Source organism: Rhinoraja longicauda, chromosome 2 (genome assembly GCF_053455715.1).
Source record: "Rhinoraja longicauda isolate Sanriku21f chromosome 2, sRhiLon1.1, whole genome shotgun sequence".
Lineage (NCBI taxonomy): Eukaryota > Metazoa > Chordata > Chondrichthyes > Rajiformes > Arhynchobatidae > Rhinoraja > Rhinoraja longicauda.
In genome coordinates this window covers 8250745-8274613 of record NC_135954.1, presented here as the reverse complement: position 1 = coordinate 8274613, position 23869 = coordinate 8250745, and the positions used below count along the sequence as shown (strand labels likewise).

At 42.5% G+C, this 23869-nt stretch overlaps 2 protein-coding genes across 2 annotated transcripts in view; one reads left to right on the top strand and one right to left on the bottom strand.

Moving 5' to 3' along the window:
- nup153 (nucleoporin 153) overlaps positions 1 to 9265 on the top strand; it is a 59042-nt gene extending 49777 nt beyond the window's left edge. The window contains exons 21-22 of the mRNA XM_078414748.1: positions 334 to 496; positions 2302 to 9265. Coding sequence (XP_078270874.1) covers positions 334 to 496; positions 2302 to 2395 — 257 coding nt within the window. The 3' untranslated portion in view covers positions 2396 to 9265. The remainder of the gene's footprint in view (positions 1 to 333; positions 497 to 2301) is intronic.
- Positions 9266 to 13087: 3822 nt separating this feature from the next.
- fam8a1b (family with sequence similarity 8 member A1b) overlaps positions 13088 to 23869 on the bottom strand; it is a 28110-nt gene continuing 17328 nt past the window's right edge. Inside the window, exons 3-5 of the mRNA XM_078414737.1 lie at positions 18347 to 18470; positions 18085 to 18224; positions 13088 to 15454 (exon numbers count right to left, since the gene is read on the bottom strand). Of these exons, the coding sequence (XP_078270863.1) occupies positions 15310 to 15454; positions 18085 to 18224; positions 18347 to 18470 (409 nt within the window). The 3' untranslated portion in view covers positions 13088 to 15309. The remainder of the gene's footprint in view (positions 15455 to 18084; positions 18225 to 18346; positions 18471 to 23869) is intronic.

Below are 23869 nucleotides of genomic sequence, written 5' to 3'. Positions count from 1 at the left end.
ACGGACAGATAGGACAAAATACATTTCCATAATACAATGAGCCAGCCAGCAAACAGTGCTGTTTACAAAGGCATTTGGTTGATACAGTAATGTCCTTGCTAAAAATTGAGAAACATTTTAATGCTTGAACTATTATAACTGTTAATTAATTATTTATTATGACTGTTTATTAAAAAAAGATAAAAGTAAATTTCCCCAGTGCGGGACGAATAAAGGAATATATTATTATTGTTGCCACTATTCCAGAGACCACTTGATATTTCTATAATGTCCTGTTTGGGTATTCCTAAAAGCAGTAACTGCTGCCGAGTAACTTGAATGTTTAATATGCAGGTAACAACTTCCCATTTGGAAACAGTGGACCTAGTTTTAACTTCAATGCCACCAATTCATCAAATGAGGTATTTCAGTTTGGAATGGCTTCAACAGGAGCGCCCCAGCCGCCTGCCCCCGCCAGCGGCTTTCCGTTCAATCCAGCTCCTGGATTTCCCGTTGGGTAAGAACCTCAATATGAAGTGTGAACATTTTCTGAAGTGACTGCGTGCTTCTCTGAAGTTTTCTTCGTGCTTTACACCAGCTACTTAATAGTGTGAAATAAGATATTATCAAAGTAATAAATTTAGAAACTTATAGTGTTAGACACAAAATGCTGGCGTAACTCAGCGGGACAGGCAGCATCTCTGGAGAGAAGAAATGGGTGACGTTTCGGGTTGAGACGAGACCCTTCTTCAGTCTGAAGGGTCTCGACCCGAAACGTCACCCATTCCTTCTCTCCAGCGATGCTGCCTGTCCCGCTGAGTTACTCCAGCATTTTGTATCTATCTTGGATATCTATTAGTAAGGCAATATTTGACTCTGCCATTTACTTATCAATTAACTTAATGTTCTCTTGGTGGTTAACAAATGGTGCATAATCAGTAAGTAATTAGAAATTCGTGCAGTATATTTACTTAAATGATCCAAAATAAAATCATGAAGCAGCTTGATTGTTTGCAGTCAGGCATCCATGTTAATTGCATTCATGTTGTTTGAAGCAGTGAACTTGCAGATAGATGATTGTCAGGTGAGTAAATAGTTTGACTGCTCAGTTGGCAAATTGTATTTGCTTGGTGTATTTCTCAGCATGAAACAAAATCTTCAAGAAAGCATGGGATGCTGCTGTACGTCAGATTGAAATTTTCAGGGTTTAAATTATTTTATTACCAAAGCACAAGACCTAAATTTTCCTTCCTTCAGTTTTTGATACGTCGCAATTTAAATGAGATTTGAAACGAAAATCGTGACTTTTGAATTAGTCACACTGTGTGGAAATAGGCCTTTTCGCCCAACTAGTCCACGCCGGCCAACATGCACTTGTCCTAACTGCCAACGGTCCATAACCCTCAAAATCCTTAGTTCATAACCCTCTAAACCAGTGGTTCTTAACCTTTTTGGCCCCACAACCCCATCAGACATTCTTGGTCAGTACCATGACCCCCAAAACAAAAATTGAAAGAAAAAAACAGCCCCATTTATGAAAACATGTCTGCCAATACTCAGTCAATGGGATGGGATAATTTCATTTATGATCCCTGGGAAAACCCCAAACGATCCCCATGGGGGGTCACGGCCCCCAGAATAAGAACTACTGCTCTAAACCAATCCATATACATATCCAAATGTTTCTTAAATGTAACTGGAGTACCTGCCTCAATTATCTCCTCCAGCAACTCGTTCCATACACCCACCAACCTTTGTGTAAAAGAAAAAGTTGCCCCTATTAAATCTTTCCCCCCCTCACCTTAAACTTATGTCCTCTAATTCTCGATTCCCCTGCTCTGGGCAAAAGATTGGTGCATTTACCCAAACTAATTGGATTACTTGAAGCCTTGTGGTTATAATGAGTTTAGTGTACCCGTGTGTAAGCTTGTGGGAAAATCAACAGCAAGAATAAGCAAATGCAAATCAACAGTGCCAATGAGACCCGAGTTCAATCCCGATTACGGGTGCGGTCTGTACGGAGTTTGTACGTTCTCCCCGTGACCGAATGAGTTTTCTCTGAGATCTTTGGTTTCCTCCCACACTGCAGAGACGTACAGGTTTGTAGGTTAATTGGCTTGACATCAATGTAAATTGACCCTGGTATGTGTAGGATTGTATTAGTGTGTGGGAATCGCTGATCTGTGCGGACTCAGTGGGCCGAAGGGCCTGTTTCCGCGCTGTATCTCTAAACTAAATACACGAGCACAAGTATTTTTCTCTGTACAAAGTGGTTGACATATAAGTCGGTCAGTAACTGTTGTTTTTCTTTTTCTTGGACAGGGTTGGTGTCACCAATCCTTTTTCTGCAACGTCTGGTGGTCGTTCTGCCGTTACTGGTCGTAAGATAAAGACTGCTGTTAGACGCAAGAAATAATTGTTACAGCTGTTTTAAAGAGCAGAGCTAATTATTGAAAGTGTATTTTCCATAAAGAGCTGGTGCCTGCATTAATAATTGAGTTGTACCTCCTGGGCTTTATCAGATCTACCTAGGACCATTTGAACATGCATATAATTGGTCGCTGCTTTTAGTTGCCTGGTGATGGGTGGACTGTAGATTTTTTTTTTTGGTGAGAACCCAGCAGTGTCATTAGTTAAGGACTTGGCATGGTCTGGCTACAAACAACTTGCAAAGTGAATGGCTTTGTACATTGATACCTCTTCATCCGCACCACTAGATATTCATAACCCACCTAAATCTACTGAAAGGTTGTACAGACTGAGGAGCATCAGTGAAAATAGGGCTGATAATTCTGCAAAGATTTCATCGCGGTATGTGTGAAGTATGTGAATGTGTAGATGTTAAATGGATGGCCTATTGTGCACTGATGTTTTCTGACTGCAGAATGATTGATGAATCATTCTTGGAGGATTTCCTTCAAATGAACCGTCTTCATTTCATAGAACATGAGCTTTTTTTAAATCTGTTTTGCTTTTTTGACTTTTCATTTATTACAAACTATTATGTACATATCCTATGATTTTTCAGTCAATCTACTATTCTTGGACAAAAACCAATCTGTGAACTTGATTTTTTTTTTTTGTTATAGCGGTATGTTTTTTGTTAAGTATTGTCTATTAGAAGATTTTATTATGTAAATCTCATTATTCAAAGTTGCCTGAATCCATTTAACATCTTTTCTGATATACAAAATTGGGAACTCTTTAAAGTTTGCGTATTGGCTTTTGTGATCCACTTTTGTTTGGACCAAAACAGTGTTGTACAAAGTATTAACTATATTTTTATATTCATTTAAATGGACTGTGGTGACTTTGGATAATTAGGAGAACAATTTAATATTAAAGCCATGTTTATTACTGTATGATTAACAAAACCATGGGATAAATGCCATCAATAAAAATGAAGAAATAGTAAAATCATTCAGTATTCTTCAGTGGAATCCTTTCTATATTGTAATGGTTTAATTCTTGCTTGCCTTTTAATATCAAACGCTGCTTTATAGTTGTTAGTCTCTTTCAGAAGAACAATCTAAATGCATAGAAATTACACCATGGAAGTGTATCATTCATTCATGTTTGTCATTGGGACTTATGCTACTGACTTCACCCAGCCTTAACCTTTCTGTCCATTTCTTTGCACTTGTATTAGCAGTGTCATCAATTCCATGTTACAGCAAATTAAACAATAGAACTGCTCTGTGAATAAAAGTGGTTCCCCAGTATTTTCCACTGGGTGCAGTAGGATCGATGGCTTTGGATATATCCTATCAAACTTGTATTGGATTTTAAAGAAACATATAAAATTCTTAAGGGATTGGACAGGCTAGATACAGGAAAAATGTTCCCCATGTTGGGAGAGTCCAGAACCAAGGGTCACAGTTTAAGAATAAGGGGGAGGCCATTTAGGACAGAGATGACGAAAACCTTTTTCACCCAGAGGGTTGTGAATCTGGAATTCTCTGCCATAGAAGGCAGTGGAGGCTAATTCACTGGATGTTTTCAAGAGAGAGTTAGATGTAGCTCTTAGGGCTAACGGAATCGAGGGATATGGGGAGAAAGTGGGAACGGGGTACTGATTTTGAGTGATTAGCCATGATCGTATTAAATGGCAGTGCTAGCTCAAAGGGCCGAATGGCCTACTCCTGCACCTATTTTCTGTTTCTAAATATTATTGTGAGGAGTTTCAGCAGCCTTTATTTTGAATACTCTCAATGCCCTTACTAATAGTTCTACTTTACCATGCTCTGGCATTGTTCTAATAAATATTTTTGTGACTGAAACTTGTTCTATAAAAGGTTTTTGAAAACTTAACATCCAACATATTGGTTTTGGAAGTTTGTTTGCTATAGATGGGAAACGTTGCAGCCAAGGTAAACTCTGAAGAAGGGCCCTGGCCAGTTTGGCAAGGTTCCACATGGTAGGCTGCTCTGGAAGGAGAGATAACTGAATGGATAGACAATTGGCTTCATGGAAGGAAGCAGAGAGTGACGGTGGCTTCTCGGACTGGAGGCCTGTGACTAGTGGTGTGCCTCAGGTGCTGGTCTATGACTGTTTGTCATCTATATCAATGATTTGGAAGAGAATGTACATAACAAGATTAGCAAGTTTGCAGATGGTTCAAAAGTAGGTGGTATTGCAGATGATGTCAAAAATTGCAGCAGGATCAATTGGCCAGGTGGGCTGAGGGAATTTAACACAGACAAATATGAGGTGTGGGAAGTCTAACATGGGCAGGACCTACACAGTGAATGGGAGGGCACTGGGATGGGTTGGAGAGCAGAGGGATCTAGGAGTGCAGGTATTTAGTTCCTTGAAGATGGCATCACAGGTAGATAGGGTGGTCAAAATGTATCTTTGCACATTGACATGCATCAATCGAGGTAGAAGTTATAGTTAAATGAGATATTGGTGAGGCTGCATTTAGTGTCATGTTTAGCTTTGGTCACCATGGTACAGAAAAGATTTATGAGGATGTAAAGTCGAGTGTCTTGAAATTAATAACATGGTAAGTATTGTAGATAATCTGTAACATTAGTCAAGGGGTAGATTTAAGTTTAGGTCTAGAATACAGAAAAAGATCCAATGTCTATAATTGGGTAGAGATGAATTGGACAGTAAAAGGACCATTCAAAAGCTTGGTACCTTGGGAAGAAGCTGTTCCCATGACTGGTGCTGCATTCGTTCAAGCTGCTGTACCTTCTGCCAGACCGGAACAGGGAAAAGTAGTGGGAGAGTCTAGGACAAGAGGTCATAGCCTCAGAATCAAAGGATGTTCCTTTAGAAAGGGGATGGGGAGGAATTTCTTTAGTCAGAGAGTGGTGAATCTGGAATTTATTGACTTTGCCTCCACAGCCATCTGCAACGAATATTTTTACATTCATGATTGACAGATATTTGAGTAAAGGTGTCGGGTGCAAAGGCAGGGAAATGAGGTTGAGGGGGATAGATTGGCCATAGTTGAATGGAGTAGACTTTGATGGGCCGAATGGCCTTATTCTGCTCCATGAACTTATGATTTAATTTACTTTCTATGAGTAAAGCTAGCAACAATAGATTATGCAACTTTGTGCTTAAAGATCTATAGGCATAAGTAGATGATTCAATGCAGTTTTAAGACTGGCAGAGGTGCAAGTGGAAGAATCACTCATTGGGCAGTGGATAAGCTGAGATAGATTCTTGATTAGTACAAATGTCAGAGATTATGGGGTTAGAAGGGAGAAAGATCAACCATGATTGAAAGGTGGAGCAGACAAGATGGGCCGAATGGCCCAATTCTGTTCCGATCACTTAATGACTAATGATCAGGGTGAGACAAGTCTTTGATTATGTTAGCTGCTCTGAGGCAGAGTGAAGTGTAGATCGAGTCAATAATGGAAGTCTGGTCTGTGTGATGGACTGGGCTACATCAATAATTGGGCCAGCAGATTGTGCAATTTTATCTTGCAAGAACCACTGAACTTTTACTTCCTTGTGCAAGGGCATAGCAGAATTAATTTTCTTATTCTGGTAAAATTTGCCATCCAGTTCTCGAGGTTACTGGGCAGGCACTTAAGTGCACATCATTCTAGTTCCTGCCTCGGGCTAAAGTACAACTAAAGTCCCAAGCTTTGAGAACAATATAGACACAAAAAAAAAGAGTAGGAATGGGGATTTACTCCAATTTCCCCAATAATTTTATATGTTGAAATGATTTCTATATTCTGGTGCAGAAACTCTCAAAGCACCAGCATCAATAACTGCCCTTTCAAAATTTCTGGGCACAAAATTTGAACAGGTTTATCATGATGCTGAGACAACTTGTTGAATGAGGCAAACCCTGCTTGTTATTGAAGGACATTTATTATGAGGATAAGTCATAAGTGATAGGAGAATGCGGTCCATCAAGTCTATGCCAAACTGCATTCTCCCCATAACGTGACACCTGTACTAATCAAGAATCTATCTACCTCTGCCAAATATCCACTGACTTGGCCTCCACAACTTGCTGAGGAAAAAAAAAAAAGACAAATTCACCACCCTCTTGTCTAAAGAAATCTCTCCTTCCTAAAAGAACATCCTTTAACTCTGAGGCTATGACCTCTAGTCTTACTCTCCCACTAGTGGAAACATCCACTCTATCCAAACAATATATTATAGTTGAGTTCAAAATCTCCCTCTTTAAATCCATCAGCTCACGTTAATGGAATGGAATGTACTTCTGTGGTGAGGGAAAGTTAAAGTATGCACGCTGTTCAATCTGATCCATAAAGTTTATCATCAGTTGCAAGATGTCAACAAAAGCAACAATTATAAAAATTGTAAAAGATAAACCATTTTAGCCATGTCTGAGAGAAAACAATATAAAAGTGGAAGCACTTAAATAGTATGCTTTACTATTTTAAATACAAATTCTGCAGATCATGGAAGTCTGAAATTTTTTGGAAATATGCATGTTAAGCATATTAATTTCAAAACTGCTACCTGTTCAAAATGCTGGAGTAATTCAACGGGAGAGGCAGCATAGCTAGGTAACGTTTCGGGTCGAGACCCTTCCACAGACCGAGTCAGGGGAGAGGGAGTCTAGAGATATGGAAGGGTAAAGTGTGAAAACAAAAGATCAAAGCAGGTGGTGATCAAGGAAATGTAGAATGGTTCATCGTTAGCTATGGGGAAGGTGACAACAATGCATCTAAACAGTAAAATTAATCACGACAGTGAAACTAGTCGGAGAACTAGGCTGGGACAGAGGGGAAGGAAGTAAGGGTTACGTGAAGTTAGAAAAATCAACATTGTTATTGCTGGGTTGTAGGCCGCCCGAGCGAAATATGAGATGTTGTTCCTCCGATTTGGGCCTCACTCTCACAGTTGTGGAGGACCAGGACAGAAAGGTCAGTATGTAACCAGGAGATTGCATAGGCTGAGGCCGACTGAGCGAAGGTGTTCAGCGAAACGATCGCCGAGCCTGCGCTTGGTCTGTTCAGGATTTGTGTATCTAGAACATTTGGACAAAGAAAAGCTGAAACAACTGCACACTTGACAATGAACAGATAATCTGCTTGGGATTTGAGACCTAACCGAATCTGCAGCTAAATTTCCAGTCTGGAAAAATCAAATGCCATCCAATTGAGGCTAATAATAAAACAATGAACAGTTAAGTAATTAGACAAAAGGTTAAATGAAATGGAATTAAATTTAATTCAACATTAAATCTGATATTTTTATAGGAAGTATACATTCTCCATACATGCAGGCAATAATGCATGTTTAGAATAATAATTATCCAAACAAATCTTTTAAATTCCTGACTCCATTAACACTGCAACTTAATATCCTTTGATTAATGAAACGTATTTATTATTAATTCTATGGTGCTGGTCCCTTTGCTCCAGTGTGTGGTAATCACACTCAAGATGGGGCTAGCATAAGCATCAACTCCTCTGACTAGCAGCAGCCTGATAAATGTGGACTCTTTTTAGTTTTGTTTAGAGATACAACGCGGAAACAGGCCCTTCGGCCCACAGTCGCACCTACCAGCGATCCCCGCGCATTAACACTATCCAACTACACACACGTGGGACAATTTTACATTTATACCAAGCCAATTAACCTACAAACCTATATGTATTTGGAGTGTGGGAGGAAACTGAAGATTGGAGAAAACCCTCGGGGAGAACGTACAAACTCCATGCAGACAGCACCCATAGTCAGGATTGAACCCGGGTCTCCGGTGCTGTAATGCAACAACTCTACCCCTGTGCTGTCCAAATTAGAATTGTTTTAATTTGCTTTACATATAAGTATTATGGTCCAAATTTAGATTTTTTCAAAATTGCAACTAGTATGGTCCTTGTGTCCTCCAGCACACTGCTATGTGCAGTGCTAGGCGGCACGGTAGCGCAGCGGTAGAGTTGCTGCTTTACAGCGAATGCAGCGCCGGAGACTCAGGTTCGATCCTGACTACGGGTGCTGCACTGTAAGGAGTTTGTACGTTCTCCCCGTGACCTGCGTGGGTTTTCTCCGAGATCTTCGGTTTCCTCCCACACTCCAAAGACGTACAGGTATGTAGGTTAATTGGCTGGGTAAATGTAAAAAAAAAAATGTTATTTTAAATTGTCCCTAGTGGGTGTAGGATAGTGTTAATGTACGGGGATCACTGGGCGGCACGGACTTGGAGGGACGAAAAGGCCTGTTTCCGGCTGTATATATATGATATGATATGACAATAGGGGTTGGAAATGAACCAGTTCAAAAGGGAAAAAAACATGCAGAAGCAGTGAATAAACGATTAATCATCAATTTCTATACAGCTTTCAGCAACATCGATCAGAGGTTAGAAATTTTGAATTTTACAGATTGGAATGTTGCAATGTTTTTATTCATTAAAAGCCATAAAATAAACACGCAGAATCAAACATTTTGCTTTGATCAAATCTCATGCAGAATTAGTCCGAAAATTAATGTTTCAGTGTAAAATATAAAATTTGGCTCACACTTTAAACACAAGCTCACATTGAATGGTTGCTTTTGCATCAGAATCTGTTTTTTATTAATACTGCCAAGCTATTTAATTTTGAATTACATTTAAATACAAGGATTTAACTTGCATTTGGATTCAGGAATGAGAGTCTATCCCCTGCCCCCACTTACACAATCTATTTCATTTTTCTTAACCTCCTCACACTTCAGCTAATGAAGTAACCACTTTTGGTTCCCGACTAACCGATCTTTCTTTCTCTCCCCTTTCATGCTCCTCACTGTTGGAAATGTAACTTCAGGCAGCATTTATGGACTGTGTAACATTGAGTCAATGTAATAATTTCAGTGACCCTGCAGCTGCTGAATAATAAACATTTTTAACTATACGCATGCAGTGAGTTGTACATTAGTTTAGTATCGAGATACAGGCCCACCGAGTCCGTGCTGACGAGCGATTCCCGCACAGTAACACAATCCTACACACTAGGGACAATTTACAATGATCCCAAGCCAATTAACCTACAAACCTGTACGTCTTTGGAGCGTGGGAGGAAACCGGAGCACCTGGAGAAAATCCACATGGTCACGGGGAGAATGTACAAACAGCACCCCATGTCAGGATCGAACCCAGGTGTCTGGCGCTGTAAGGCAGCAACTCTACCGCTGTTCCAACATACCACCACTTTGCAGTATAGTATGAATCTTCCCACATATTACACTCCTGCTGAAGCCAAGGAAGGTTGCTGATACTGAACCTTCAAACATGGGTCAAGAACCCTCATTTAACGCAGCCAAAATGATTTTCACCACCAGAAAAAATGGATGACACAATTAAGCTACATTTAGATATTTTTTGATCTGGGTAAAGAATATTGAACAGCCTTGTGCCAGGTGGCTGCACTAAATCTTCTTGTTCTAATCGAAAGGAGCAATTCCCCATCCTGAGAGATGAGCATAGAGAATGAATTTGGTACTATGACATTTGGACAGGTATATATGGATAGGAAAGGCTTAGATACAGGCCAAACGTGGGCAGGTGGGACTAGTGTAGATAGGATATCTTTGTTGGTATGGATAAGTTAGATAACAGGATAGACACAAAATACTGGAGTAACAGCCAGTCAGACAGCATCTCTGGAGAAAAGGAATAGATGACGTTTCGGGTCGAGATCTTCTTCAGATTGCAGTCCGAAGAAGTCTCGACCTGACCGAAATGTTACCTATTCCTTTTCTCCAGAGATGCTGCTGTCTGACCTGCTGTGCAACCCCAGCTTTTTGTGTCTATCTTTGGTTTAAACCAGCATCTGCAGTTCCTGCCTACACAGTTGAGTCACAAGTCCAGTTTCCTTACTGTGCGACTCAGGCATGTTTCTGCTATTTCAAAGTGTACCTCCATGGATACAAAGCTATCAACAGTACCCACTGACTTCAGGAAGTATTTCTCAATGCACTTACTGTCTGAAGAAAATTGTGTAACTTAATAAAGATAAAGCAGTTTTGCAGCACTAAAACCAAATGACAATGGGATTTCAAAACGAATGACAAGGGACACCTTCAGCAATTTAGTCTCCAATATCACTTTCTCTATTTTGCTGCATCAAAAATTTAATTGAACTTAAACTAAATAATGACATTTCAAAGTACAAATTCTTGCTTTCCACATGCAATATTTAAACTTCAGACAGTACTCTTTTCATTTGCTTAGTCAAAATTTGATATACTAAATAAACAAGTTTAAAATGGATGAACCATAGGATCAAGGAACAAATATACCTCTTGAAATGTCAAAGGTAGAGTTGTTGCAGCGCCGGAGACCCGGGTTCGATCCCGACTACGGGTGCTGCTGTATGGAGTTTGTACGTTCTGCCCATGAGTTTTCTCCGAGATCTTCAGTTTCCACCCACACTCCAAGGACGTACAAGTATGTAGGTAAATTGGCTTGGTGTCAGTGTAAATTGTTCCTAGTGTGTAGGATAGTGTTAATGTGCGGGGATTGCTGGTAGGTGCGGACTCGGTGGGCTGAAGGGCCTGTTTCCGCACTGTATCTCCAAAACTAAACTAAAGTTCTTGTTGACATGTTCCACTGTTGACACCTCAGGAAAGTTCAGACTCTTAAGTACAGTACAGAAATAGTGACCCATCACAAGTGTGGCAGCTGTTTCAAAAGGTGTTCTCCTTAATTGAGGAAGAGGAATAGATCGGGTAGATGCACAGAGTCGCTTACCCAGAGTAGGTGAATGGAGCAGCTCAGGACATAAGTTTAAGGTGAAGGGGAAGAGTTAATAGGAATCTGAGGGGTAACTTTTTCACACAAGGGGTGGTGGGTGTATGGAACAAGCTGCCAGAGGAGGTAGATGAGGCAGGGACTATCCCAACATTTAAGAAACAGACAGGTACATGGATAGGACAGGTTTAGAGGGATATGGACTAGTGTAGCTGGGACATGTTGGCCGGTGTGGGCAAGATCGGCAGATGGGCGTTTCCACACAAATCACTCAATAATTCAGTTTAGAGATTGAGTCCACACCGACCAGCGAACCCCGCACATTAACACTTTCCGACACACTTGGGACAATTTTATATTTATACCAAGCCAATTAGCCTACAAACTTGTATGTTTTTGGAGTGTGGGAGAAACCAAAGATCTGGGAGAAAACCCACACGGTCACAGGGAGAAGGTACAAACTCCGTACAGACAGCACCTGAGGTCAGGATCGAACCCGAGTCTCTGGCGCAGTGAGGCTGCAGCTTTATCACCGTGCTGCCGACTGTTACGTGATACTGAGCTTTAAGCAGACAATGGCCTTTTTTAATAAAAATCTATCTAGTTGTTAAGATTCAGGTTTAATGTGTCTATTTAAACCAGTACAGACAGCATTTTCAGGTATTTCTCGGGTTTTTTTTTCTTAGTCAGCATTATCTGTTGATGCTCGGGGGGAAAAATTAAGCAACCCTGCAATTCAAACACATACATTATCCAGATGAACAATTCATACACTGAGCTCCTGAAATTGCCGGATAAGTGATAAGACAGTTGAATCCACCAAAATGGGTCTAAATTATAGATCCAGGTGAAGGTCAGGAATGAAGGTGAAGGTCAGGAAATGCAGGAAGAATCTTTTTTAAACAAAGTTCAAATAAAACTGCTGGCAAGATCGCACGATTTTAACTATGTCGCAAACCCACTAACAATGACAGTACTTGTATGAGGCAGCTCCTTCATGCAGAATCAACACTTATTCTGTCAACTCTAAGTGGCATTCTGAAAACAAAAATCTGGATAGCATCTAAAATGAATTGGACAAGTTATTTGTCCCTTACTGAACACCAGTAATATTGACCTACAATGAAAACTGCAAATATTCAGATCTTGCCCCAAACAAAATCATGTAACTAGGTCACAAGGAATAAGATCAGATATCTCTTTATACTTGCTTCTCGACACCACTTACACTAGTACTTGAAAATGGCGCCAAACTGGTGACTATATACTGAACTGTACATAGAAATGAATTTCACCACACCTCGGTACATGTGACTAATAAAAGTATCACACCATCATAAAGAAATGTGGTGATAGAACAGGTACAACACAATATGTACAACAATGGGATTTTGCTTGGTGCCTGTGATGACAATTCTAACATGAAGGTTCCATCACTGCACAATCCTGAGTTTAGATTTTTTTAGATTTAGAGATACGGCGCGGAAACAGGTCCTTCGGCCCACCGAGGCCGCGCCGCCCAACGATCCCCGCACATTAACACTATCCTACACACACTAGGGACAATTTTTACATTTACCCAGTCAATTAACCTACAAACCTGTAGGTCTTTGGAGTGTGGGAGGAAACCAAAGATCTCGGAGAAAACCCACGCAGGTCACGGGGAGAACGTACAAACTCCGTACAGACGGCGCCCGTAGTCAGGATCGAACCCAAGTCTCCGGCGCAGCATTCGTTGTAAGGCAGCAACTCTACCGCTGCGCCACCATGCCGCCCTTCAACTTTACACCTTTAAAGAATATAAGTGCAGATAGACACAAAAAGATGGAATAACTCAGCGGGTCAGGCGGCATCTCTGGAGAGAACTAATGGGTGACGTTTCGGGTTGAGACCCAAAGAAGGGTCTCGACCCGAAACGTCACCCATTCCTTCTCTCCAGAGATGCTGCCTGTCCCGCTGAGTTACCCCGGCTTTCTGTGTCTATCCGGTTTAAACCAGCATCTGCAGTTCCTGGTTCGAAGGGCCAAATTGCCGACTCCACCTATTCTATGTTTTCCCCCACAAAGAATATCTGCAACTTGATGAAACATGCTAACTCACCGCCAGGTTTAACATTGGACTAAAAAAAAGTTAATATCTCCCTATTGCCAAAATTGAGGAGCACAAAACATCATGACACAAGGACCTACAGATGCTGGAATATTGAACGGAAATCGCTGAGTAACTACTCACAAAATTATGAAAATAATTCAAAAGTATGAAAAAGGAGGAAAAGAGGAAGTGAAATAAAGTCCACTTTTCTAATATTTTTATAAGACTACTAAAAGAACAACGGTTAACTTCCAGGCATTATCTGCAACAATAGGCATTTACAAACAATTCCAATAGTGACCCTTTTGAGGTTGGACAGGGTAGAGTTAGCGGACAAAATGTGTAGGAAGGAACTGCAGATGCTGGTTTACACCGAAGATAGACACAAAATGCTGGAGTAACTCAGCGGAACAGGCAGCACCTCTGGATAGAAGGAATGGGTGACATTTCGGGTCGTGATCCTTGTTCATAGTTAGGATTCTGCACGATTGTTGCATTCATCTTCCCTGCACACCTACAGGGACTGGCACAGACAATTTGCCAGGATGTGGCCATTTTAGACTAGAGATAATAGGCCTTCAACCCACCAAGTCCATGCCGACCAGCGATCTCCCTGTACACTAACACTACCCCACACATTAGGGATAATTTCCAATATTTTTTAACCAAAGCCAATTAACCTACAAACCTGCACAAAAGAACTGCAGATACTGGTTTAAACCGAAGATAGACACAAAAAGCTGGAGTAACACAGTGGCATAGGCAGCATCTCATTGTCTGTCTGTCGAACCTACAAACATGTACGTCTTCGGAGAGCGGGAGAAAACAAGAACACCCGGAGAAAACCCACGCGGGTCACAGGGAGAATGTACAAACTCCGTACAGACAGCACCCGTAGGCAGGATCGAACCCGGGTCTCTGGCGCTGTAAGGAAGCAAGTCTACCTCTGCGCCACCCTGCCACCCATTTAAATGCTAACGGTTGCAAACAAGGAGAGTGCTCCTTAAAAAAGCATGTTGTGTCTTTTATAATTGACCAATTTGCAATTATTTTGGGTTAAAATAAATCACAACAGGAGAATAGTCAGAAGCAGTACATGTTACACCGAGGTGGTATGACAGGATGCACCGTATAACATAAATCACAAAAGCATTTGATCAAGCACAATACAATAAGAAATCACTGAAGTATACGTAAAATATCCAATTATAACATTTTCTTGAATAAATCATTAAATGCAATTAAATATTTTTTGCCAAAAATATCTCAAAATCCAAGAAAGTCAAACTAATACTGAGCATGAGGATTTATCACTGTGAAACAGGACCAGTTTTAGAGGTAAGTGACACTTTTCATATTCATAAGGCATCCGTGTCAAAGCTTCATTTGTCTTTTCCCCACATATTTCCCCCAAGGTAATTAGCAAAAACATTTTTCAAGATACAAAATAATTTCACGTACAAACACTCCAGGTATTTCAGGTGGGGACGATGAGCATCAGAGTAGCGGTCCAAGTCTTGGTTTCAGAGGTTGATACCTGTAGTAGCAGAACTAAAGATAGACACAAAAAGCTGGAGTAACTCAGCGAGACAGGCAACATCTCTGGAGAGAAGGAATGGGTGACGTTTCGGGTCGAGACCCTTCTTCAGACTCTAAGCTGATTCTCCCTTACACATGCAGACATGAAACAGAAACTGGCAATGGTGAAATAAATTCTGTGTAGCTTTATTAATTTTAAGTTGATATTAATAAATTGAGGCTATCCTTTCTTTCGATGATTTTGAGACAAATTGTGCAAATTTCTGATGTGGAGCGCGGGAGTCAATCATGACCCATAAAGAACCACAGTGTCAACCATCAGAACAGATTAATTCCCAAGTCATTTCTGGAATGTCATGACGTTGGCAGGTAAGTGTGTTCATTCTCAACTCAGCCTTTCCCAAGATCCTGGAGTGCAGTCAGGAAAGGGTGTTTTCTTCTTCCCCCCCACCCCAATCTTCTGAACTGGGCAGATCCACAGCCAGTGGCTTGAGAAAAGTTACCAGTCTTCTGAGGTGTCCTCATCTCACACCGTTTCTCTTGACCACAATCGTCCCGGCTACAATATCATAGGCTGTGCGATTATGTTGAAAGAACAGCAACGTAACAAAGGCCGGGAAAAAGAAGGCAATTGAAAAATTCTTGATCAACGCTCGTATGGCAGACCTGTTGCGAGCAAGGAATAAAGGGACACTTTATTAGAGCCATGGAGTCATACAGAGTGGAAACAGGCCACAACTTGCCCAAGCTGACCAACATGTCCCATCACTAACAATAAAGGGGCACTTTGTTACAGTCACGCAGCGTGGAAAGAGGCCCTTTGGCCCAACTTGCCCATACCGACCAACGTGTCCCATCACAAACAAGATATGAAGGGACACTTTATTAGAGTCATACAGCGTAGAAATAAGCCCTTCGGCCCAACTTTGCCCACACCAACCAACATGCCATGTCATCTTTTAAACATAAGCTTCCTTTCCTTGGCATTCCTTTTAAAAACACTGACACAAGTACTTAATAATTTCCAGTGCAGCTGCATTTACTGACAATCGTTGCTTTAGTTCATGAAAGAAACATAGAATTTGCAGTGCAGAAAGTGTTACAGGAGTGTTTAGGTCAATTTATTACACGTCACTCAATTATACCCTGTTGTCCTCACCGTGAACCTATGCTATTTGACTCAAATACTTCGAGTCAACAATAGCTTCGTATTCAAACTAACGTTCGGATAATTGTCTACGATAACAATACTAGAGTTTTTAAGCAATGTCTTGAATACATATCCTGCTTACATATTCTGTTGTGCTGCTGCGTGTACAAATTTTATTGCTCTATCTGGGACATATGGCAATAAATCACCCTTGAGACAAAAGGATGACAGATAAGGAGAGCGAAATGTAGAGCTGAAGGGAGGGATATGGGTAGAAGGAAGCAGGGTATAAAAGAGAAATGGGGACTCAGGAATTGGGAGAGAACAGGGGGGAAAGGTGCAGGGTGTGGAGGAGGTGGATCTGGGAAATAGACAATAGACAATAGGTGCAGGAGGAGGCCATTCGGCCCTTCGAGCCAGCACCGCCAGTCAATGTGATCATGGCTGATCATTCTCAATCAGTACCCCGTTCCTGCCTTCTCCCCATACCCCCTGACTCCGCTATCCTTAAGAGCTCTATCTAGCTCTCTCTTGAATGCATTCAGAGAATTGGCCTCCACTGCCTTCTGAGGCAGAGAATTCCACAGATTCACAACTCTCTGACTGAAAAGGTTTTTGTCAGGAGAAATGTGTGCACACTGACGTGGGATTACCTGAAAATGGAGAATTCAATGTTATACCATTGGGGTCAGCAAGCTACATCAGCGGAATACAAGGTGCTGCTTCTCTAGTTTGTGTGGGGCCTCACTCTAGCAATGGAGGAGGCCCAGGAGTGTGTGGGCATGTGAAGACGTGTTAAAATGGTTAACAACCAGGAGACCGGCAGGCATAGGACAAGTGTTCGGCGGATAGGATCCCCCCCCTAGAATGCGCACGGTCTCACCGACGTAAAGGAAGCCACATCAGGAGGACTGAATGCTGTAGATGAGGTTGGAAGTGGTGCATATGAAACTCTGTCTAACCTAGTATGGCTGCTGGGTTCCCTGGATAAAAGCAAAGGAGCACAGAAACAGGTACAGGCTCTTTGGCTCAATGTCTGCACTGAACGTAATGCAAGTTAAACTAATCTCATCTGCCTGGACATGATCCATATCCCTCCATTCCCTGCACATCCATGTGCCTATTGAAAGCATCTTAAACACCACTATCGTATCTGCCTCCACCACAACCCCTGGCAGCACGTTCCAGGCACCTATCACTGTGTAAAAACTTGTCCCGCACACCTCTTTTAAACTTTGCATGTCACCTTAAAGCTATGCCCTCTAGTCTTTGACATTTTCACCCTGGGGAAAAAGGTTCTGCCTTCCCTATCAATACTGTGCTGATTCTGATTGCCTAGCCCATCTACAACTAAGATGCAAATGGGGGGAGTTCGCATGCACAAAACGATGGAGTAACCCAGCAGGTCAGGCAGCATCCCTGGATGACATGGATAGGTGATATTTCGTGTTGCGAGTCTGGGGGTATGGGGAGAAGGCAGGAACGGGGTACTGATTGTGAATGATCAGCCATGATCACATTGAATGGCGGTGCTGGCTCAAAGGGCCGAATGGCCTACTCCTGCACCTATTGTCTATTGAGTCTTCTTCTACACCACCATTCAATCGTGGCTGATCTGTCTTTCCCTCTCAACCCCCATTCACCTGCCTTTTACCCATAACCCCTGACACCCGTACCGAACAACGGTCTATCAATCTCCACCTTCAAAATATCCATTGGTGGCCTCCAGTTGGCCAGAAGAGCTTACTTCCAGTCAGTCTCAGTCTCTCTCTCACAGTGTCAGTCTCTCTCTCACAGTGTCAGTCTCTCTCTCACAGTGTCAGTCTCTCTCTCACAGTGTCAGTCTCTCTCTCAGTGTCAGTCTCTCTCTCACAGTGTCTGTCTGTCTGTCTGTGTGTCTCTCTCTCTCTCTCTCTCTCTCTCTCTCTCTCTCTCTCTCTCTCTCTCTCTCTCTCTCTCTCTCTCTGTCTGTCTGTCTGTCTGTCTGTCTGTCTGTCTCTCTCTCTCTCTCTCTCTCTCTCTCCCTCTCTCCCTCTCTCTCTCTCCCTCTCTCCCTTTCCCATCCATGTAGCTCTCCAGGTGACTTTACACCGTACTTGTCCCCGCCTCTGCCACTTCGTCCCAATGCAACGCGCCGGTTACTTACGCTGAGATGCTGACATTTTGTGCTGGGACCACCAGCACCCGATTTGGAGCAACCAACACCGAGCTGTCACAGGAAACGACTCGTAATCCCAGCAGAAACTTGCCAGGCGTGGCCCCGCCAACTCCCCACAGGCAGACGATCTAATGGAGAAGTCCACAAAACTGAAGTTACCCAGGACGGATTTTTACAAACTATTCAACCCTTACGACCAAGGTTAGTTAGTCACTCGTTCTAAATTCTCTTATTCCAAGGGACCACTGACCTCATAGAAGCAGACCAAGAGCCTGTACATTAGTGCTACTGCCATCATTTTCTGAAGATCTTCGAGAGAGGTGTCCTCATCGATTTCTTCAATTATGTAATTCAGTGCAAACTTGGAAAGATCTCTGGGTGTCACAACACAAACAAAATGTTGAGTCAACAACTATTGCACCAACTCAGCTGTGCACTGCTACAAGCAGGGCAAGTTTCCAATGAATGGAAAAACAAACATCAACCCTCCACATCTGCAATAACAAGGGAGGCCGGGTGGCGCAGCTGGTAAACCTGCTGCCTCACAGCGCCAGAGAAACAAAGAAACAGGTTCAATCCCACGCTCCAGTGCAGTCCACGTGGAGTTTGCACATTCTCCTCTGTGACCACGTGGGTTTCCACCGGGTGCTCCGTTTTCCTCCCACATCCTGAACGCATGCATGTTTATACATTAATTATCCTCAGTTAAATTGCTCCTAATGTGTAGAGAGTGGAAGAGAAAGTGGGCTGACATAGAACTGTGTGGGTGGGTGATCGATGGTCGGTGGAGACTTAGTGGGCCTGTTTCCATGATGTGTCTCTAAACTAGCATCTACAAAAGAAACATTTGTATTTCTTAAAGTATTTTCGGCTGCCATGTTCATGCTGTGTGCGGGGATCGCTGGTCAAGGCTGACATGGTGGGACGAAGGGCCTCTTTCTCTAAACTATCTCTAAACTAAACGAAAAGTGACATAATTTAATCAAATGGAAGAAATTAATGAACAATATGCTAAATAGGTGTTAATCACTCTACAAATTGTCCCTTGTGTGTGTATGGTAGTGTTAATGTGCGGGGATCGCTGGTCGATACGGACTCTGTGGGCCGAAGGGCCTGTTTCCACGTGGTATTTCTAAACTAAACTAAATTATGATAAAATGGCAAGGTGCTTTTCTGGCTGTTAAATTCATTTTGATTTAATTAGCAGGATTATATTGGGAAACAAGGAAATGGCAGAACAGTTAAACGAGTACTTTGGTTCAGTCTTCGCCAAGGAAGACACAAACAATCTCCCAGAAATACTAGTGGACCGAGGATCTAGTGGGAGGGAGGAACAGAAGGGAATCCACATTAGTCAGAAAATGGTGGTAGGTAAACTGCTGGGACTGAAGGCAGATAAATCCCCAGGGCCTGATGGTCTGCATCCCAGAGTACCCAAGCACCCTTGAAAACATGGATGCATTGGCGATCATTTTCCAATGTTCTCTCGACTCTGGATCAGTTCCTGTGGACTGGAGGGTAGCCAATGTAACTCCACTTTTTAAGAAAGGGAGTGGGAAAACAGGGAATTATAGATCAGTTAGCCTTACATCGGTAGTGGGGAAGATGCTGGAGTCATAGAGTGATTATTAAAGATGTTATAGCAGCGCATTTGCAAAGCAGTGACAGGATCGGTCAAGGTCAGCATGGATTTATGAAGGGGAAATCATGCTTGACTAATCTTTTGGATATTTTTTGAGGAAGTAACAAGTAGAATGGGTGAGGGAGAGTCAGTGGATGTGGTGTATCTGGACTTTCAAAAAGCCTTTGACAAGGTCCCACATAAGAGATCAGTGTGCAAAATTAGAGCACATGGTATTGGGGGTAGAATATTGACATGGATAGAGAACTGGTTGGCAGACAGGAAGCAAAGAGTAGGAATTAACGGGTCTTTTTCAGAATGGCAGGCAGTGACTAGTGGGGTGCCACAAGGCTCGGTGCTGGGACCGCAGTTGTTTACAATATATATATTAACGATTTAGACGAGGGAATTAAATGTAACATCTCCAAGTTTGCGGATGACACAAAGCTGGGTGGCAGTTTGAGCTGCGAGGAAGATGCTATGAGGCTACAGGGTGACTTGGGCGAGTGGGCAGATGCAGTTTAATGTGGATAAATTAGATGTTATCCACTTTGGTGGCAAGAACAGCAAGGCAGATTATTATCTGAATGGTGTCAGATTAGGAAAAGGGGAGGTGCAACCAAACCTGGATGTACATGAAGATCAGTCACTGAATGTAAGCATGCAGGTACAGCAGGGAGTGAAGAAAGCAAACGGCATGTTTGCCTTCCTTGCAAGAGGACTTGAGTTTAGGAGCAAGGAAGTCCTACTGCATTTGTACAGGGCCCTGGTGAGACTGCACCTGGAGTATTGTGTGCAATTTTGGTCTCCTAATTTGAGGAAGGACATTATTGCTATTGAGGGAGTGCAGCGTAGGTTCACCAGGTTAATTCCCATGATGGCAGGATTGACGTATGATGAAAGAATGGGTCAATTGGTCTTGTATTCACTGGAATTTAGAAGGATGAAAGGGGATCTTAAAGAAGCATAAAATTCTCAGAGGATTGGACAGGGTAGATGCAGGAAAAATGTTCCCGATGTTGGAGTCCAGAACCAGGGGTCACAGCTTAAGAATAAGGGGTAGGCCATTTAGGACTGAGATGAGGAAAAACCTTTTCATCCAGAGAGTTGTGAATCTGTGGAATTCTCTGCCACAGAAGGCAGTGGAGGCCAATTCTCTGGATGTTTTCAAGAGAGAGTTAGATAAAGCTCTTAGGAGTAACAGAATGAAGGCGTATGGGAACAATAGACAATAGGTGCAGGAGTAGGCCATTCAGCCCTTCGAGCTAGCACCACCATTCAATGTGATCATGGCTGATCATTCACAATCAGTACCCCGTTCCTGCCTTCTCCCCATACCCCCTGACTCGCTATCTTTAAGAGCTCTATCTAGCTCTCTCTTGAAAGCATCCAAAGAATTGGCCTCCACTGCCTTCTGTGGAAGAGAATTGCACAGATTTACAACTCTCTGACTGAAAAAGATTTTCCTCATCTCCATTCTAAATGGCCTATCCCTTATTCTCAAACTGCGGCACCTGGTTCTGGACTCCCCCAACATTGGGAACATGTTTCCTGCCTCTAATGTGTCCAATCCCTTAATAATCTTATATGTTTCAATAAGATCCCCTCTCATCCTTCTAAATTCCAGTGTACACAAGCCTAGTCGCTCCAGTCTTTCAACATACGACAGTCCTGCCATTCCGGGAATTAACCCAGTGAACCTATTAATAGCAAGAATATCCTTCCTCAAATTCAGAGACCAAAATTGCACATGGTACTCCAGGTGCGGTCTCACTAGGGCCCTGTACAACTGCAGAAGGACCTCTTTGCTCCTATACTCAACTTCTCTTGTCATAAAGGCCAACATTCCATTGGCTTTCTTCACTGCCTGCTGTACCTGCATGCTTCCTTTAAGTGACTGATGCACTAAGACACCCAGATCCCGTTGTACGTCCCCTTTTCCTAACCTGACACCATTCAGATAATAATCTGCCTTCCTATTCTTACCATCAAAGTGGATAACCTCACATTTATCCACATTAAATTGCATCTGCCATGTATCTGCCCACTCACACAACCTGTCCAAGTCACCCTGCATAGTGACTGCAGGGAGAAAGCAGGAACAGGGTACTGATTTTAGATGATCAGCCATGGTCGTATTGAATGGCGGTGCTGGCTCGAAGGGCCAAATGGCCTACTCCTCCACCTATTTTTCTATGTTTTGTTTATGTTTCAAGATATTTTAATATGTTAAAGAAGATCAAAACATCACGGTGTTAATAATTAGGCAGTGCTAACTCACAGCCCAAATCAGAAGTTATTTCCCAAGTTAGTTAAAAAAAGCTTCTGTGGTGTCCAAAGACATTGGCACCCAGCTGAATGGACCAGCAAAATGCAGCCAAATCACTGGTTGGATTTAAGAGAGAGTTAGATAGAGCTCTAGGGGCTAGTGGAATCGAGGGATATGGGGAGAAGGCAGGCACGGGGTATTGATTGGGGACGATCAGCCATGATCACAATGAATGGCGGTGCTGGCTCGAAGGGCCGAATGGCCTCCTCCTGCACTTATTTTCTATGTTTCTATATGAAGTTACAAAGAATGTTTGATTCCCTCTGGGTGTCTACATTAAAGAAAACGAGGAGGAGATCGAGAATTCATGATTCATGAATGAGGGCTGTTGAACCATCACAGGAGTTCAAGGGTGAGACTGCCCATTTGTTTCACTTAAATCAGGATGCAGTTTTGCCAGAACTGTCCAAATCAGCGGTTAATATTCCAAATGAAGGTAAAGTGCTGGAGTAACTCAGCGGGTCAGGCAGCATCCCTGGAAAATAGAGTCTGAAGAAGGGTCCCGACCCGAAATGTCTCCCATCCATGATCACCACAGATGCTGCCTGACCCACTGAGTTACTCCAGCACTACGCGTCTTTTTTTTTTGTAATCTTTTTTTGCATCTGCAGTTCTTGGTTTCTACAAATGTCCAAATTACATGTCTCCAATTGTTCCCCGCGCTTTCCTTTTCAGTCATCTGCTCCCCAGCTGAGTGGACCAGCAAAATGCAGCATAATTATCAGTAATGCACTGGATTAGTAATGAACACATTCACATACCCAGAGTAGGGGAATAAAGAATCAGAGGACATAGGTTTAAGGCGAGAGGGAAAGATTTGAATAGGTATCTGAGGGGCAACCTTTCCCACTCAGAGGGCAATGGGTATAGCAGGAACGAGCTGCCAGTGGAGGCAGGTACTATAACAGGATTTAAAAGACACTTGGACAGGAACATTGATGTGAAAGGTTTAGAAGAAGTGCGTAGATAGGAAGCGTGGAAAGATGGTTGTGAAAAATTGCAGGATCTTGATTGGTCAGGTGGGCTGAGGAATGGTTGATGGAATTGAAAGTAGAGAAATGCGAGGAGTTGCATTTTGGAAAATCTAACTTGGGCAGGACCTACACAGTGAATGGTAGGACTCTGGGGTGTGTTGTATAGCAGAGGGAACAAGGAGTGCATGTGCATGGTTCCTTGAAGGTGGAGTCGCAGGTAGATAGGATAGTCAAAAAGGCATTCGGCACATTCGCCTTCATCAGTCAGAGTATTGGGTTTAGAAGTTGTGAGGTCATGTTGCAGTTGTATAAAACGTTGGTGATGCCGCATTTAGAGTATTGTGTTCAGTTCTGGGCACCGTGTTAGAGGAAAGATGTCGTCAGGCTGGAAAGGATGTTAATTTACAGGATGTTGCCAGGGCTAGAGGGTGTGAGCTACAGGGAGAGGTTGAATAGGCTGGGACTCTATTCCTTGGAGTGCAGGAGGATGAGGGGTGATCTTATTGAGGTGTTTAAGATCATAAGAGGAATAGATCCATGGTCCTAGATGCACAGAGTCTCTTGCCCCAAGTAGGGGAATCGAGGACCAGAGGACATAGGTTTAAGGTGAAAGGGAAAAGATTTAATAGGAATCTGAGGGGTAACTTTTTCACACAAAGGGTGGTGGGTGTATGGAACAAACTGCCAGAGGAGGTAATTGAGGCAGGAACTATCCCAACATTTAAGAAACAGACATGTACATGGATGGGACAGGTTTAGAGGGATATGGACCAATCTTGCATCATACATTATTCCCTTTATCATGTATCTGTACATTGCGGCTCGATTGTAATGATGTATATATAGTTT